Raw genomic sequence first — 17,105 nt, forward strand, 5'->3', positions numbered from 1 at the left:
TCCCCACAAACTGCCTCCAAGCCATTCCTCGACTGCATGATGTGGGACCTGAAACCTACGGCTCCGCTACCAGACCTGCATGTTTCGCAGCCGCGCTTCCGCAGGATTGCTTCCAGAGGCGGCGGGCTGCAAGGCACAGCTACAGCTCATCAACAGGCACCAGCAACACCTGCCCTGTGCCAGCCCCATGGCGAACGCGGCACACAGCCCTCCCCAGAGCTGGTGGCCCGCAGCAAACCTCTGAGGGTGCCCGCTTGGATGTGGCCGGGACCGCTCGTAGCAGGACGCAGGGAACTGCTGGGATGTTCTCCGTTCCATGATGGTCTGGGGTGCAAACCTTGGGGCTTTAGCAGCACTAAGGAGCGTACAGCTCTCCTTGCAGAGCTCTGGCAAAGCCACCAGCAGATCGGACTATGGGCAACAGGGCAAAGGAAGGTCCTGCGTTGAGGAAAAGCACTTCGATGGGCCCAGCTATGATGTGAAGGACAGCTTCAGAACAGGCAAGTGCGTGACTCCAAAACCACCGCCACCACGTTGTCCCCGAATGGTTTATGCTGCCAGCCAACAAAGGCTCGGTCCCTCCTACTTCTCTTCTGCCCTGCCTGACCCACAGCAACCTTCTCGGAGCCAAGGAGAGCCCTGTCCCCAGCCATCAGCTCCATGGCTGAGTGCCTGGGGGCCTGCACAGCCAAACCGATGGTCAAACCAAAGCAGCAGTGTGTTGTGCTGCAAGTGATGAATCCGCACCAGGGGAAATTCCACGGCTACTGCTGGAGTTACAGCTGCAGTAATTACTGCAACTTTCTGCGAGGCTGAACCAGATGCCTCATCACACAGACCGTGGGGCCACAGGACCCGCAGGTTTGCTGCCATCCAGTTCTGGGTTACAATTGCTTAATTTTCAATTACGTGGATCTAAAGAGTTGTCAGCATTTGATACTTCCGTCAGAGTCGGTTGCTTCTTTAATGTCAAAGGCAGCATCACTCACAGTTAATGCGCAGGCAACTTGCCTTTTGCATGCAGAATCATCCCTTTCATCACAGGCACACACCGGCTCTATTTCAGTATGTAATCTTTCTGAATGAAAAAGGATGCGCAAATCTCACTAGTGGTTAATAAATACCAAGGTTACTATACAAAGTGAAATAAATATACAGAAAAGAGAAAACCGGCAAATTGTTTGAAGTCCTAAATGCTACACATATATCCACATAATTTATGCCTGTTTTCTTCTCAGTTGAATTGGGAAACCTGTGACCTCAGAGTGCCTTTATTTATTACATCTCAATTATTTCCATGGAAACGTGTACTGTGGCAATCTACTGGGTTGCCAGCTCCCTAGACCACAAAATGTATATGATGGACTTCTTAAAAGCAAAAGATACGTATGGGCATAAGAAAAGGAAGAAATTCTATATCCTGTATACATATATATGAGTTGCCTCCTATTATTGAAAATTTCACCCGCATTCAGCCCCTTCCTTAGATTCCCTATTAGTCAGCTCACGCTAAGACCTGTAATTTACAGCCAGTTTACACTGAAGCTGAAAACACGTTTTTTGTGCCTAGAGACTAGAAGAATATTTAGAATCTCTGAGAAACCGGGCTTCACCCAGCTCCCTGTTGCAAAGACATTCTAGATATTTCTGCATCGCATGGAAAACGTTTCTTGGCTGTGACTTGCCACTAAGTTACCTGCTTCAATTCCTAAAAACGCTCCTGTAAATAGCGACCTGCTCTATCTCAGAGTTAGGGATAAATTTTCGTTATACAGCATCAATAGCCTGGGAGAGAGATCGCTGCCTGAAAAGTAACGAGGTAGAAAACAAACGAATAAACGTAAATATCGGATACCGTTATGTAACGAGGTGCCAGCGTTTATTAACCGGGCTTGCAGCGTGCGTACGGTCTCACTGACGTACGGCCGCGTCCCGAGCGTTAGGCGTGACACTGAGGCACAGACACCCCAGGCTGCAGGGGCCTGCGGGCTCGGGGCGATCCCGTGCCCAGGGAAGTCGTGACCCGAGGCCTGGGCGGCCGCTGGCAACCTGCGAGCCTTGAGCCTCCTCGTTTCCAGCCCCGTTATTTCAGCGCATCTCCTGGAAATCGCTCCGGCTCTGCCCTTTCTCCTTCCCTGCTGTGTGGGGGCCCCGCACCGCCAGGCCAGGCGGCTGCCGCTCGGCGCAGGGCTGAGGGCGACGCCGGGTCGGGGGCAGCGAGTTGAGCTTGCTGCGTGCCGGCCAAGGGCTGGCTTCACGGGAACTTCGCACACATCTGAAGCCTGCTTCCCCGCGACGTGCTACCCGCGGGTACCCGGTGAGCACAGAAAATGGCCCCGCACGGGGCTTCGGCGCCCGCACTGAGGGGTCTCGGCGCCAGCCCGGCGCTCGTTTGGTCCAGGCGCGACTTCTTCCATCACGAGCCGCTCCCGGGCTCTGCCTTCCAGGCGGGCACCGCGGCCCCTTTGTGCCTCCGCAACAAAGCCCCGAGGGCGGACAAAGCCGCGGGGCCCCGGAGCGGCCTCCCCGCAGCGCCCCGCGCCGGGCCCGGCCATTGTTCCCGCAGTCCCGGGCGGCTCCGCGGGGCTGCGGCCGCCGGGCTTCGCCCTTCGCCCCCCGCCCCCGCGCCGGGCACCGCCGCCAAACTTTTCCCTCGGCGGGCGGCGCCGCGGGGCTCCCGCTCCCGGTCCCCGTCCCCGTCCCCATCCCCATCCCCGCCACCCCGCCCCCGGCCTCCCGCAGCCCCCCGCCCCCGCGGCGCTGCCTCCCCTCCCTGGCGGGGCCGGGGGCCGCCATTACGCGAGGGCGCCGCGGCCGCTGCCCCTCCGGGCGCCGCCCGGCCCGCCCCCGGCGCGGGGCGCGGAGCCCCCAAGATGGAGGCGGGCGGGCGGCGGCCCCCTCCCCGCCGCTCCCCTCCCGGCCGGCCGGGCCCCGGGGCGGGGGGGGATTCGCAATCCCCGCCAAGCCGGGCCCCGGCCCTGATTGGCCGCGCCGCGGAGGCTGGAGCGGCGGCGGCGGCGGCTGCCCGGGGCCGGGCGCGGTGCGGGGCGGTGCGGTGCGGTGCGGGGCCGGGCGCTTACCTTTCACCGAGCGGGGCTTGGCTTGCTTCCTCCTGGACATGTCCGGGCGCCGCTGGCTCGTCCTCCCGGCCGCCGCGTCCTGCTCCGGCCCCTGCCTACCCTGCCCTGGCCCTGCCTCGCGCCCCTCCAAACTTTCGCCGAGCTCCGCCGGGCGCGGCGGCGGCAGCGGGACCGCTCAGTGGGATCCCCCGCTCCTTTCGCCTGTTGCAATGCGGCAAGTTCAGCTGCTCTTTCCACCCCCTCGGGCACCTAGAGGTTCTCCCCCCGGGGGAAAAGAAAAAAAAAAAAAAAAAAAAAAATCACAGGCGCAACAGTTGCAATTTCTTTCTTTTTTTTTTTTTTCCTTTTTTTCCTTTCCTCCCCTTCGATGTGCAAATAATGCCGAGCCCCTCCGCGCCCCCACCCGCCTTTTTGTTCTCTTTAAAGTTTGCAGGCGCCCTGCGGCTCTCAGTCCGGCTCGCACTTTCAGAATAATACAAAAAAGCCGTGCGGGGCTGCGGAGGGGAGGGGGGGGGGGGGGAGGAGAGGGAGGGCGCGGGGAGAATCGGCGGCTAAAAATAAGCCCGGCGACGGCCCCGACAATGCGAGGCGCTCCGGGGGTGCGCCCCGGCGGCGATTTTCCTAAATCCTCCCCGCGGCCGCGCTCGGCTCCCCCCCTCGGCTGCCGGCCGTGCCCGCGGGCTGCGCTCCTCTCGCTCTCGCTCTCCCTCTCGCTCTCCCTCGCCGCGTCCTCTACTGGGGCCGCGCTGCCCGGCGCGGTGCCCGCCGAGGGGCTGGGGGGGCTCCCGGCCGCCGGCCGCGCTCGCCGCCGCCTTCCCCTGCGCGCACGCACTTGGCGGCCCGGGCCGGGCGCCGCTTGGCATGGAGGCCGGGCCCGCTAGCTGCCTCCATGGGTCATCCGCTGCGAGGCGGCACCGCTCCTGCCTTCATCGCCGCTGCCGCTGCTGCCCTGGGTTTTTATTTTCTTTAGCTCTCGCCAGCCTCCCTCTCTTTTCTTTGTCCTGGCTCCTTTTCCTCCTCCCGATCTTGCTGCTGGGGCTGCAGTGCAGACACACATAATAAAGCCAGGCTTGGCTGGAAATGTAGCTGAGTCCCAGCAGGAGGATGTGAGGAGTGGAGTCCCGGCGGGGGAGCGCTCTGATCCCGTAGGGAGCCCCGCGCAGCCTGCGCCGATCAGACGGAGAGAGAGCCAACAGCACCGAGCCATGGACGGCCCGGGAAATACAGCGGCCGCCCGCAAAACCAGGACCCGCCGCCAGCGCGGACCGGACTCGGCGCCGCCGCCGCCCGCGGAGCCGCGCGGGGCCGGGGCAGCTGCGGGAGCCGCGGGGCGGGGGGGGGGGCTCCGCCCGCGGCCGCTGCCGGGGCCGGGCCGGGCCGCGCCGGGCCAAGTTTGCCGGGGGAGCCGGAGGGCAGCCGGAGGGGCCCTGCCCACGCTCCGCGCCCGCGGAGGGGCCGCTGGGGGCCGGGGGGCCGCGGGGAAGGCGGCCGGCGGCGGGGCTGCGGGGCGGCGGGGCTGCGGCCGGGCTCCCCGGGAGGTGCCGCCCTGCCCCGGCTCTCGGCCCGCCGGGCGCTCAGCGCGGCCCCGGGGGGGGCAGCCCCGCGGCGCGGGGACAGCGGGCTGGGGGTGCCGGGGCTGCAGCCTGGCCCCCGTAGGCCTGGCGCTGGGAAAGCGTCTGCCGGGGGGCTGTGTGTGGGTTCGGGGCTCCCTTTGGCTCTGTTTTTCTTTTTTCTTTTTCCTTTTTTTTTTTTTTTTCGCCCCACACCGAAAGAAACCCAAATCATTCCGGAGTGGGCTTGTCGTGTGATCCAGCAGATTCAGAATGTAAGTGTGAGGATGTCTGTTAGCACAGCGTCAAATTTCGATGGATGTGCAGGGGTGACTTTCTACTTTCTTAAGGTCTGTCAGAAACTGTTGGGTTTATTGTTATAATCAAGGTCTCCAGTTCCTTCCTACAGCATCACTCCGCTTTACCATCACGGACTGGACCTACAGTAACGAATGTTTCCTGTAACACCACTCAAATTAAGATACACTTCCTCTACATCACTGCACTAAGCATCACCCAATTCTGGGGTCAGGAAGGCTAACCCAGGAGAAAGAAGGATTTTAAAAGAGCCTGTGGCCCCAGTTCTGACACCGATACAAAATGGGGATAAGTCTCGTCAGCAGAAACCCAGCATTACAAAAGCTGGTGTGGTACCCGTCTCTATAAAGACATAACCAGAGCTGATGGGGAAAAAAAATGTGATGATATTTGTATCCTGAAAAAAAAACAACAACCAGAATCGTTGGCAAATTTGGTCAACGTGACCCTGGATTCATATCCGTACAGCATCTGAGTTGGATCAGGAACTGAATTACTTCTGTTTCCTCGTCTTATTGGAGAGCGTTACTCCCCAGGCTATCAGATTGTTTCTGTTCTCTCACTGGCCCAATGAATATTTAATTATTCTTACAAAGCAGAACAGCTTCAGCAGGACAGATTCTCATCCAGAATGTGCCGGCAGTTGGGCACTCTCGGAGGAGTTCAGAGACCCACATTCAAATCCCTGTGCAATCAGGCAAAGAGGGGATTTCAACCTTAGTTGTACACGTTCCACTTGGCGAGTAATTCACAAGCCCCGTCACCGTCCTCAGTCCCTTTGCCATCCACAGCCCTGCCTCGAAATTCTCCATGCTTTTTTAAAAATATCAGTAAATGCCCCGATTAAAATGAAGCGTTTCTACAACTTCTTCCTTTTTTAAAAAGGAAAAAACCGCTAAGAAGCCTGTATGGTTTTGTTTGAAATGAATGAACAGAAGCATTTTTCACCTTCTCTCTTGCCAGAGGGCCAAAAAGAAGGTTTATTTGTGAGCGAGCCCCTACCTGGTTCGGAGCAGCTGCTGGCAAGGTGAGGAGCCCTGATCGGAGCATCCCGAGCCCCTGCACTGGAAGTGGTTCCAGTTCACTCTCACGTCTGTCGTCAAAGCTGCAGCACCCTTGGAACTGCTGCTGTCCATGCTGGGACCTCCTGAAAGCAGCCGGTTCATAGCTAGAGAGAAAGAAAGTGGGAAAGCAGGTTCAGAAGTTTAAAAAACCTAAGTGTAAATCCATCTTTAAGTATGGCACTCGTGTATATAATTATTAATTCATCCCTCTCTATTATCTTCAAACCCAGAACACACAGCCTTCCTCTAGGCCCCGCTCTGTAAGCACATCTTTGTCCCACAGAGTTTGTCAGCATGTGCCTAAACGGTCTGCAGCCTGATTTTTGGATGTGCCGGTCCCGCGTGCATCCCCTCCAGACGTATGTACGGGGAGCGGGTTCGCTTCCCCCGCCTTGTGGTCCTGCAGCAGCTCTTGAGCAAAGAAAGCCCAGAACCATGCCGTGGCGCCCAGAGGAATGCAGAGCTCACCCATCTTCGCTCCGTTCCCAGCACCAGAACTTAAAATCGTATCGTCACTCAAACAGGTACATTCCAAAACCACTAATAACAGGGGAAGGCTTCACAGACTTCATTAAAACACTGAAGGCAAATGATGCCAGCCTGTGTGCTAATTTAATGAAAATACATTTAATAATTCAATTTAAATATGGTAATTTAAGAGGGCAGTAGAAATACATTTTGAACCTACTATCAGTCTTGCTTCCTCACGGATGCCTTCCCTCTTTATTCCGGGAAGTTTAATGAAAGCACAGAAAGCGGAGCTGCTCTCTCTGGGAGAGAGCCGAGTACCTTCCCCGTCTCTGGCCAACTCCCGTGCTCATTGGGGCAATTTGGATGCCACTTTCTGCTCTGGGAAACCCTCCTGGGGATGCTGCTGGTGAATATTATATATGATACCGCTGCTGGTGAGAGGAAACCCCTCCTGCGATGTGGGGAACCCCCAAGCTCAGCACAACTTGTCCAAAGCCAGGGTTTGCTGGCGGTGGCCACTGACACCTTCCCAACACACAGCTCCTCCTCCAGTTCCCACCGGAGCCCAGCAAGGTGCCACCATGCTCACACGCAGTCCAGGGGGACACAGTGTGTGTGCACGTGAGTTCTAAAGTTTGGTGACAGTTTCAGGAAGATGCTGTCCGCAGCACTAGCGAAAACCTGCCCTTTTCTCTTTGGAAGGCCCTTACACTGTGCCAGTGTCTTGTGGCATTATTCCCCCCACACCTGGTGGAGAGCATCCAGAATATTGGCACTTTGGCTTAAGTTTTCTCAAAGCAATTACATTTAAGACAGAAAACACCAGCTCAGGCAGCTCTGCCCCGGCAGTGGTATGGGAAACTGGTGGCAAGGCCACAGAGTGGGGCAATGCAGGCAGCACCCCCAGTATCTCTGCAGCATGGAGTTATTGGCATTCAGGACTGAGAGCAAAAACTTGCACATTTCTATATATAGGCATAATTATTTTAAAAGTCTGTCAGAATTAGCTTGAAATTACAACTTGCATAAAAATAGCACAGTTGCGTGAAAGCAGAAATAAAAACTTCCTGAAAGCTGCGGTCTTCACGGAGGACCTTACTTCCTTAGTCCTGGAGTTAGGCACCCAATGGGCTGAGCCTGCTTCGAGAAACACAGCCCCAGTCAGGATTTAAACTTTCTAAAGTCGAAAAGAGGAATGTTTTCAACCCATAAAATGACACTGACCAAGCAGGCAGCACAGGAAAAATCATCGGAATTGTGAAGCCGGCAATCAACCTTGAATTAAAGAACGTGTCTCACGTGTAGACATGAGAGATGCTCGCAACACCTAGGAGAAATGTGGCAAAATCCTAACACCCCCAGAAAAGCCAGACAGCGATCAGAAGGTTTACAGGAGAGATTGAGCAGAGCATGAAGGGACACCCATCTCTAGCCCCAGCGGGGCTCGAGGGGCAGGAGGCAGCCGGGCAGAGCCGAGGTGGGTGAGCACCTGAGCTCTCCATGGCAAAGGCAGCCAGGCACACGCAGGAAGCTGTTAAAGGCCTGGATTAGTTCTTAAAAAGAGATAATGTTTCCAAAACACGTGGCACAATGCACTCATTCAGCTGAGAGTCAAATGTCACAGTGGATACAGCTGCAAGACAGTGTCGCTCTTTATTTACAGTAAAATATGTCAAATGGGGAACACAAAGGCAGCGTCAGGGTAAACATGGGACTGGAGCACACAAAGGCAGGCGGCATCCACGGCGCATCAGACAACCCGAATAAAAGCCCCGACTACAATACCAGCCCAGTTTCTATGGTGTTTGCGAGTTAATGCCTCAGAACGTTTTACATAAATAAATAACTGGCATCCCCGCTTCAGTCACAGCAGAGGGCTGCCACGGCCTGAAATTCAGGCTACCGGGAGCGGCAGAGGCAGGAGCCAGAGGCGCTCCGGAGGGAGGACGTGCGCAGGGAGGAAAGGCTTCACCCCAAGGGCTGCTGGTGGGGCTGCGGGCAGGACCCAGCGCCAGTGTGCGTGCCGCTTTGTGCTTTGGCAACTTGCGGTAAAACAGGGTCGAGCTATTGTCCACGAGAGCTGAAAAACCACGGGGAAGTTACACTGCGAAACATCTTCCCAAGCGCAGAATTACGCATGCCATGTGTGCCGGTGTTACAACTCAGACATTTGTAATGATGCCGTGATTTCAAATTCCTTTTCACCAGTGTCTGGCACTCACCTCTATCAATCATTTTTCCTTCTATTAAAAAAGACACAGGACAGTCTAAAACCAAGACAGCGTAAGTGGCGCAGTTAGTGACACTTTCTGAAAAATACTATCATAGGCTGGTGCTGAATTTAGCTCAAATATCCCCAAATACCCATCTGTGGAGGAATCGCACATGCACACTCCTGCACAGCTCCAGGAAAACAATCGTTACCGATAACAGTGCTAAAGATACCGGCCATGCAGCACCCTACAAACACAGACAGGTATTTTTCCCCTTCCATCGCTCGCTGAGCAAAGCGTTCATTTCAGCCTCTTCCAGTTACGTGCCCCGGGAAACGGTGTGGGAGTCAGGCAGAGGATCTGCGCTTCATGACACAATCGCCTTCAGGACTGAGGGTTTTCCAGGCTCTACATCTGCCTTCTGAATGTTCCCATAAAAATAACTTACAGCCTCATAACGTTCCTTATTAACTTATGATGTTTACTGTTAAAAAATACCATGTTTCTGTACTTTTAATCACAACTCGGAGAAAGGATTTCTCTGTCATCTACTTATTCTGGATCCCTTCCATTCCCGCTGGACATGGGTCTGCAATGCTTCCACAGGACTTGTCTGAAGGAAAAAAAAAAAAGAAAAACTTCACACCCTGGGTTCATGAGAAGGGCTGGAGCCCCCGCACACCGGGGTGTGGTGGGCTGCCTCCAGCTGCTGGCTCCTCTGGTCTTGGGCCATCCACTTCACCTCTCCCCATTTCTGTTTCCTCGTAAACCAAACAACACCAGCAATCTTTGACCATGATCCTAAGCCTGCCAGCACCAGTCTGTCAGATGCTGCTATTTCTTCTTCAGAAAGCAGGCACCAAGCTGAGAGGCTGCCCCCCTGCACAAAACCCTTCTCGCCACCAAGAACATCTCTACCAAAGAAACCATCACCAAGGAGCTTTGGGCAACTCCTTGGTTAACCCCAGCGGCGCGAGGCCGATGCTCACCCCCACGCTACAACACATCCAGCTCTGAGCCGGCCCTGCCAGCAGTGTCCCCTCTGCTCCTGCAGTGGAGGAAAGATGGGCCCGAAGAGCAGCCTCGTGTTGCACCAAGGGACGCGGGGACAGGCCGACAAACTGCTGGTGTCACCTCCTCTTGCAGCTCCTTTCCACGGCACCAGAGAAAAGAAAACTGAAACACAAATCAAATCCTACTCTGCAAAATTAATAGCTTCCACTTGCTTCTTTCCTGTGTCTGCTTTTCTGCAATCACACACGCAGGCACGGTGCTACTGATGAACGAACCCCGCAGCTGCACAGGCAGACCCCCAGGCAGTTTTGAAAGCAGCACTTTAAAGAAAGTTGGTTCTTTAGTATTAAGATATTTATGGTCCCCCCTCTGAACCGATGTGATAACAGCGATGAGCTTGTGGTGGGGAGCAGGTGGCAGTGTGAGAACACACAGTTATTATCCTTGTGAAAAAGTTCTGTAGGAATTAATAGAAAATTATCTCCTTACTACTGAACGATGTCAGGTGAAGGCAAAAACCCAGGGAAAAGATCTCGTTCTCTATTAAATTCAGTAAGATTTGTCAAGTAGTTTCCAAAGAATCAGCCCAAATTTTTACAGATTTCTCTCCATTTCATCCCTCTACAGGGTTTTTGGAAGGGTCACAGAACTCCTGCCTGTTATCAGCCCCGCTGGTGCCCTGTTTAAAATTGCGTGCTTGGCAGCATTCGTTCTTTTCTTACTAGGGTTCCCTTCTTGCTATCAGTGATAACAGCTGGGCAAAACAGGAGGAGCCAGGGGATATTACGAGAGTGGGGTTTGTTTACATTTATTTAAGGGACGTTCCTTTACATCCTAAAGTACATTTTTAAATGCAGCAGCGCAAGTTTTCAAAACACATAATGCCCCTTAAAACAAGCGACCTGCTCTGTGTTTATTTCTACTTGCTTAACTTGCCGTGCTGCTCACAATTCTTGCTGTGGCCTCCAAAGAGGCCCCAAAATCTCAAGACCCTGGCGCTTCCCGGAGGCAGACGCCGAGCTCGGGCCCACGCGGTGCTCAGGGCAGCGCTGCTGCGCGGGGCCCAGCCCGTGCTGCGGGGTGGCGCTGGGCTTTGTGCCCTTGCTCCACAGCTCGGCACCACCACGGCTGTCCTCGCACACCAGCGAGGCCCGGCACAGCAGGGCATGGCACTGCATGAGGCCAGCCCGAAGGCCAGCCCGCTCCCCCCAGGGCTCGCTTTGGCTGGCGAAGGCAGCCCAGCCCAGCACAACCTCCGGCCTGTCAGCCACCTCCGTGAGGGAGCAGCACAACGTGACCAACTGGCGTCTCTTCTGGAGAAGGAGAAGCACACCCCGGCGAGGAGACGCCGCGGGATGGGAGCCCGCTGCCTTGCTGCTTTCGTGCCCGCCAGGGCAGCGCGGGGGGGCTCCGGGGGCAGCGCAGCGGGGGGCAGCCGGAGGGGCACGAATTCCTGCCGGCCCGGCGGGTCATGGCAACGGGAGCTGGGGGAGGAAAATGAAGCAGCGGGAGCTGTGAGAAAGCGGCGGCACGGCGGGGGGAAGAGGAGGGCGGGAGGGGAGCACGCAGCGCTGGCAGCTCTGGCTGGCAGCCGGCGGCAGGGAGCAGCGGCCCCGCTGACGGGAGCACCGCGCCATCCGCGCACCCAGCGCCTTGACTCACGCCAGCCACAGCAGCCCCTCACCCCTGAGTGAGGCACAGCCTGCTCCGAGCACAAAGGGGCTCGGGGATTCAAGCAGCACACACGGGCTCTGGGTTTGTGGCCCCCAGACACACCCAGCATGTTCCCAACAAAAGCCGGCGAGGCTGGGAGCCCATGGCACCAGCCCCCGGGGCCAGGGCGCTCTCCGTGCCCGCACTGGCACGAGCCCAGCTGACCCGCGGGCACACGCATCTGGGTTGGACCACACCAGCCATCAACGGCAGAGCGATGCGAGGTTTCCTCGAGCCCCCTTTTCCAGAGTGCCGTGTGAGCCTGGCTAAGCAAGGGCTGGCTCCTCCTGGCGCCGCACGGGCCAGCCAGGCCCTGGGGAAGTTTTGCTCACGCCGAGGATCCCACCTGGGCTCTGCGAGGCGCCCCCGTGCCTGGCACACGCAGCAGGCACCGCGCTGCTGCTCCCCGGTGAGGCCGGGCCAGCTCAGCACTGAGCTCCCATCAACCTCCCGTGGAAATGAATCCCCAGTGAGCTCAGGCCTCTTCCTTAGCAGTTTGGGAGCTGCACAGATGCGGTGCCAGTTTCCTTTTTTCCACACACTTTCCTACTTTGAGCCATGACCACAGTCCTCTCCTAATACAAAAAAAGGGTAAGGACCCGGTAAGAGCCGCAGAAGATGGCTCCATCGCAGGGAGCCTCCAGAAGCACCCCCTGCATTTCAGCCCTGCCTTTCAGCAGACACACGCCTCACGGCGCTCTCAGCCCCAGGAACAGGCCCGGCCCCGCTGCCCCCAGCCCCCAGGGGCCGTGCCTTGCCCCAGATGCTGCCCTTTCTTCACAGCCACCTCCCCTCCGAGCTGGGGCGCAGGCTGCCAGAGCCACAGCTGCGGCGGGGGTAAGAGGAGGCAGAAGCTGCCCCAGGCAGCTGGCGGCACAGCAGCAGCATCGCCCCTCCTGCCCCTGCTGCAGGGCCGCCCTGCCCTGCCCAGGGCACCACCCGCAGCGCCATGGCTGCGCGGGGGAGCCTCAGCCGGAGAGCCGCAGGGGGAAGAAGGGGAGCCGTGTAGAAGCAGGTATTTTTACATCAATCTGATTTACAGAAAGTCCCACCCGCTGCGAGAGGAGAAAAAGAGCCCCGGGGGCGTTTCGGCCAAACACACGCTGATGCAGGCCGAAGTGCTGAGCGGGAGCGGGCCCGACGCGGGCGCTGGGGAGGAGGCACGCGTCCACGCTAACCCCGCCAGGGGCAGAGGGGGCAAGTGGCATGCACACCTGGAACAGCACCGCGAAGTTCTGTGCACCCTGCCGTCACTTTTAAAGCTCTTCCTCTGATTCTTTCCCAGTGCCAGCATCTGCATGTACGCTGGGATACACTGACAATGTTGCAGCCCCAGTGGGGTCCCACCACAGGGTGGCCCCGAGGAGGTGCGGGTCCCTCCAGGCTGCAGTGACAAACTGAGTGTCCCCGATGAGCACAAGAGCTTGCGATGGGCAGAAACACAGCTGAAAATGGTGGGGGCACCTGGGCACCAACAGAAACTCACACGTGGAAAGGGCTGGCAAAGAGTGAGTTACTCCGTGTTGCAAGTCAAAATAAACCTGACCCTTCAGAGAGCCCCAGTCCATTACTCTTGTGCAAATTACATGTGTGTCCTCTGGTGCATACATCCACAGCCACAAACACGGAACATGAGAGGGACAGAGAAGGAGAAACCTTGCTGAACAAGGGGGTTACACACTGTAGGAATGCAGGCGTGTGTGATCTGCGTTATTTCTTTGCTCAAGGCCACCTAGCAACAGCGCATAGGTTAATCCTCCACAGACCGAGCAGACAGCATCAGCCAACAGGAAAACAAAACATCCCTGCCAGAAAAAATCAGAACAAGAATTTCCCATTTGTGAGAGGGTTGTATAAACAGGTATACACGGCACTCCTGCAAAAGGCAGATTTCCTTGTAAATGGAGTTATTGTCCACCTCGTTATTAAAAATACAAAAAGAGCTTCACAACCTTTCCAGCACACCCCACTGGGAGCTGCGGGAGCCCTGCCCCGCGGGGAGCTGGGGGCTGAGCCGTGCGGTGCCCGAGGCTGGTTGCTGTCTCTGCTGCCGTGCCCTCTGGAGCCGTGCCCCTCAGCCAGGGCCCGCAGCACCTGCAAGGGCAGGGGCAGGTTTCCACGAGCAGCAGCTGGACGTTAACACAGGCTGATGCCATCTTCAAGCCACTGTTCGCAGAGGCTTGGTCGCCCTGCGGCGATCATCTTAGCATTTAAGCTCTGCGACTTCGGGCCAAGCAGTTTGTCCTAGCTCAAAGGGCATCCCCACAACAGCAGCACAGCACCCCGTGCTTGTCCCAGCTCCCCGCTCCCGTGCTAGCAGGGGGTGCACCAAGAGCCAGCTCTTCACGGCATCACTTCGTTCCCTGTTTGATGCCTTCCCGGAGCTCTCGCCACTGACACAGGCTGGTAGCCAGCCCTGCAAACTTGTCAGTGACGGCCTTCTGTGGCCGCTCCCTTCCTGCAGCTCACCAACAGATGGTAGCAGCACTGCTGCTGTCACGCCGGCACTGGCGGCAGGAGGGGACTGCTCCAAAACTCTCCCTGAGTGCGGAGAAGCCTCCCTCGCCTCACCCCATGCCCCCAATGCCCCCTCGCAGACTGGAGCGTCTCCCAGCACGGCACACTCGACACGAGGCTCTGGCAGGAGCAGGAGCAGGAGCAGGGCTGCAGCTCAGTGCAGCTGAGGGGATGCTGCCGGCACCGAGGGGCTCGCTGCCTCCTCCTGCCTGGCGAGGTGTGCCCAGCAGGGTGGCACGCACCGGCCTCAGGACCTGCTCCACAGCTGCACCACAGACACACACCAGCTCTGCTGTGGGGCTTCCCCCGACTCTGCAAAGTGCTCGGGGGCTCGCAAGTGTCCCACTGCAAGGAATAACACCATTAACAGAAACACGTTACCTCTGATTAAAACAGAGCCCGTTGTGCATGGCAGACCCGGCCACATTGCTGCTTCTCCGCTCGCAGGCAGGCCTTTCCTAGCGCCATGCAATTCCTCTCCAAATCGCAGCAATACGGCAGGATTCCTTGCAGCTGCTCGCAAGTCTTTGGAGGCTGCCATTACACTTCACCTTTTTAATGCTTTATGTATTACAGCTTTATTTTCACTTAAGGCTGTGATCCTAAGCTTCCTCGCAGCCTTGTCTACAACTCGTATTTCAAAGCTTAATTTTCCTGCCCCCAAACGTAGAATAAAATAGCTTGCAAAAACAGCTGCGAGGAAGCTGCAAGTCCTGTGCTTTCCCAGCCCATCTCCATAGGTCCTGTACAGGTGCTATTCCTCACGGAGCCAGAAACTTCCTGGAGAAGTGCTGTAGCTAGAAGATATTTCTTGACCTGGCGTAACACTCTGTCCACCCTGGCTGGTGGAGAGATTATGAAATTTTAATTGGTCTGAGAGCAAGATATCACTATAATTGGAGCCCAAGTGTCTCTGCGAGCCCAGAGCTTGCACTTGCTGGAAATCCTCAGCCCCCGGCAGCGGCCCCAGTGCCCGACCGTGCCCGTGCGGCTGTGCAGAGGCAGCGCGCGCCCTCCCCTCTGCTCGCCTCGCAGCCACCGGCTCCCTTCTGCAACAAAAGGTTTCGCAAAGGAAGGATGCTTGGGCCCCTCCGGGCTTCCACCTCCCCGCAGTGCAGCCCGCAGCAGGGACAAGGGGAACGCCCCAGCCCTCGGATGCAGACGGTGTTTGTCACCCAGGAGCGGTCGGGGCAGAGCTGGCAGCGCTCTCTTGCCCTCCGAGCTGTGGTTGTCCTCCCCGTGGTGTGCTCCATGGGGACACAGCGAGCGCCGCCTCCCGCTGCCTCTGGGAGCAGGTAGGGGCTGTCGGATGGAGACAGGCACTGGAGCAATGCAGATGATGGGATCCCAGCCCCGCATTACCCCACCTCCAAGCCTGCCAGCTCACCACGGAGCCCACGGCGGCCCCAGCAGGGCCACGCTCCAAAGTTCATGCCCACATTACCCTTGCTCACACACACAGTGCTTAAGTCTCTGCCAGGCGTGGTCAGGGAGCTTTCCACGCCTGGCACACACAAAGCAAGGTCTCCGTTTTACTAGCAAGCCCACGGTGAAGAACCGTCAGGAAAACAAGGCTACAGCACAACAGCCTGAAGGCTCACAGAGGTTGTCTCTAGCCGGAGGCCAGCACAAACCTCCCTCGCATAACCCAGGCTTACCCAAAGTGGCCATGGCTTACCCATCGCTGCCTGGCATGTACTGCTCCTGGGATGGGCTCCCCATGGGGTAGCTCTGAAAACACCGACAGGCTGCGGGGTCGCTCCTTGTTGGGAGGAGAGGAATGGTTCTGGAAATGTAATAAGGAACCAAAGATGCAGATGGACAACTTAAAGCGGCTGGGTAGAGGCATCCCAGGGAACCCGGGCTGGTCTGTGGGCAGGCTGTGCTGGAGCACACATGGGGACAAGCACAACACTTTACTTGGTTTATGCTCCCTCAGCATTGGGATTGCTCAACAGAAAACACAATTACAAATAGATCGATACAGCTCTCATCGAGGTGGAGCTGGGAACAGCGTGCCTGACCCCAGGGACGCCCTGTCCCACCTCGCTCCGTCCCCTCCCCTCGGGCCACGCCTGCCCACCGCAGCCGAGAGGCAACAAAGCAGCCGGGACTGAAAACCCCTGGCATGGGCAGAGGGGTTTCAGCCGCACCAAGCGTCTTGCAAACCACGCCGAACTCAATTACTGTGGCCTTCATGTCTGGATTCATTAAGAACCAGGCTGCTTTATGATCTTATAAGCACGTTGTAGGATACTGACTGCATTAACTTCTCTCTTTTGTGAGAAAATTAATGAAAGGAATATTCAAGTCAGTCCGTATTGAGTGAGAACAGAGGGAAACCCAAACGAAGCTCGGCAGGCAGCGTGCGGGGACGGGACGGGACGGGACTGTGCGGGGCCTTCCCTGCCTGAGCAACCCATGGCTGCTGGCAGGCAGCACCAGCACCAGCCCTGCTTAGTGTAACTCCGCTAGGGCCCTGTGGCTGCTTGCCCACCGCGGAGCTCTGTGCGCCCCGGAGAATTAAGGGCTGAAGGGTCGTTACTGGGACGAGGAGAGCACAAACTTTTGCAAAAGGCCTCATCGATTGGCACCGTGTCTCGACCTAAAAGAGAAACTCTAAGGCAGCCTGATAGGAAGCTGATTCCTGCCGGGGTTTATGGCTATTAAGTACTATCATTATTGATTTCAGCTCATTATTTTCCTTTATTAAAAAAAAAAAAAAAAAAAAAGAGGAAATACAGAGAAGTTCAGTGGGTTTTCCATCAGCCTGTCTCTGGGTAAGGCTATTCATATTGCAAGGCAAAACAGAGTTGCACATGCAGATGCTATTAATACTTCCTTTCTAATTAAATTCCACAAGAAATTGTGCAGGATATTTCTGTCCCCATACTCATTCCAGTCCCATCATCTCCTGATTAACCACACTCACGCACTAGGAATTAAGGTGTGACCTCTAACTTTTTTTGAGGGAGATGTGCTGGTTTTAATATTAACAGCTCCATCCTTCCACTGTTCCTTGAGCAGGGCTGGGAGGAGAAATATAATTACACACTATGGGGGTATAATTCATGCATTACAAGTGACATGACAACGATAGGTAGCGAAAGGTAGCAGTACAACAGCTTGCCCGTTGCTCTCATGGACTGCTGGCACCCTCCACCC

At 56.7% G+C, this 17,105-nt stretch overlaps 1 protein-coding gene across 3 annotated transcripts in view; it reads right to left on the minus strand.

Annotated features, from left to right (window-relative positions):
- The window catches only part of ZNF423 (zinc finger protein 423), a 209,708-nt gene extending 205,442 nt beyond the window's left edge, over positions 1–4,266 (minus strand). For all 3 annotated transcript variants that reach the window (XM_082770090.1, XM_082770091.1, XM_082770089.1), the window contains exon 1: positions 3,081–4,266. In XM_082770090.1, the coding sequence (XP_082626216.1) occupies positions 3,081–3,120 (40 nt within the window). In that variant the 5' untranslated portion in view covers positions 3,121–4,266. The remainder of the gene's footprint in view (positions 1–3,080) is intronic.
- Between the last annotated feature and the right edge of the window lie 12,839 nt (positions 4,267–17,105).

Source organism: Aythya marila (assembly GCF_965140915.1).
Source record: "Aythya marila genome assembly, chromosome: 12".
In the NCBI taxonomy this organism is placed as follows: Eukaryota; Metazoa; Chordata; class Aves; order Anseriformes; family Anatidae; genus Aythya; species Aythya marila.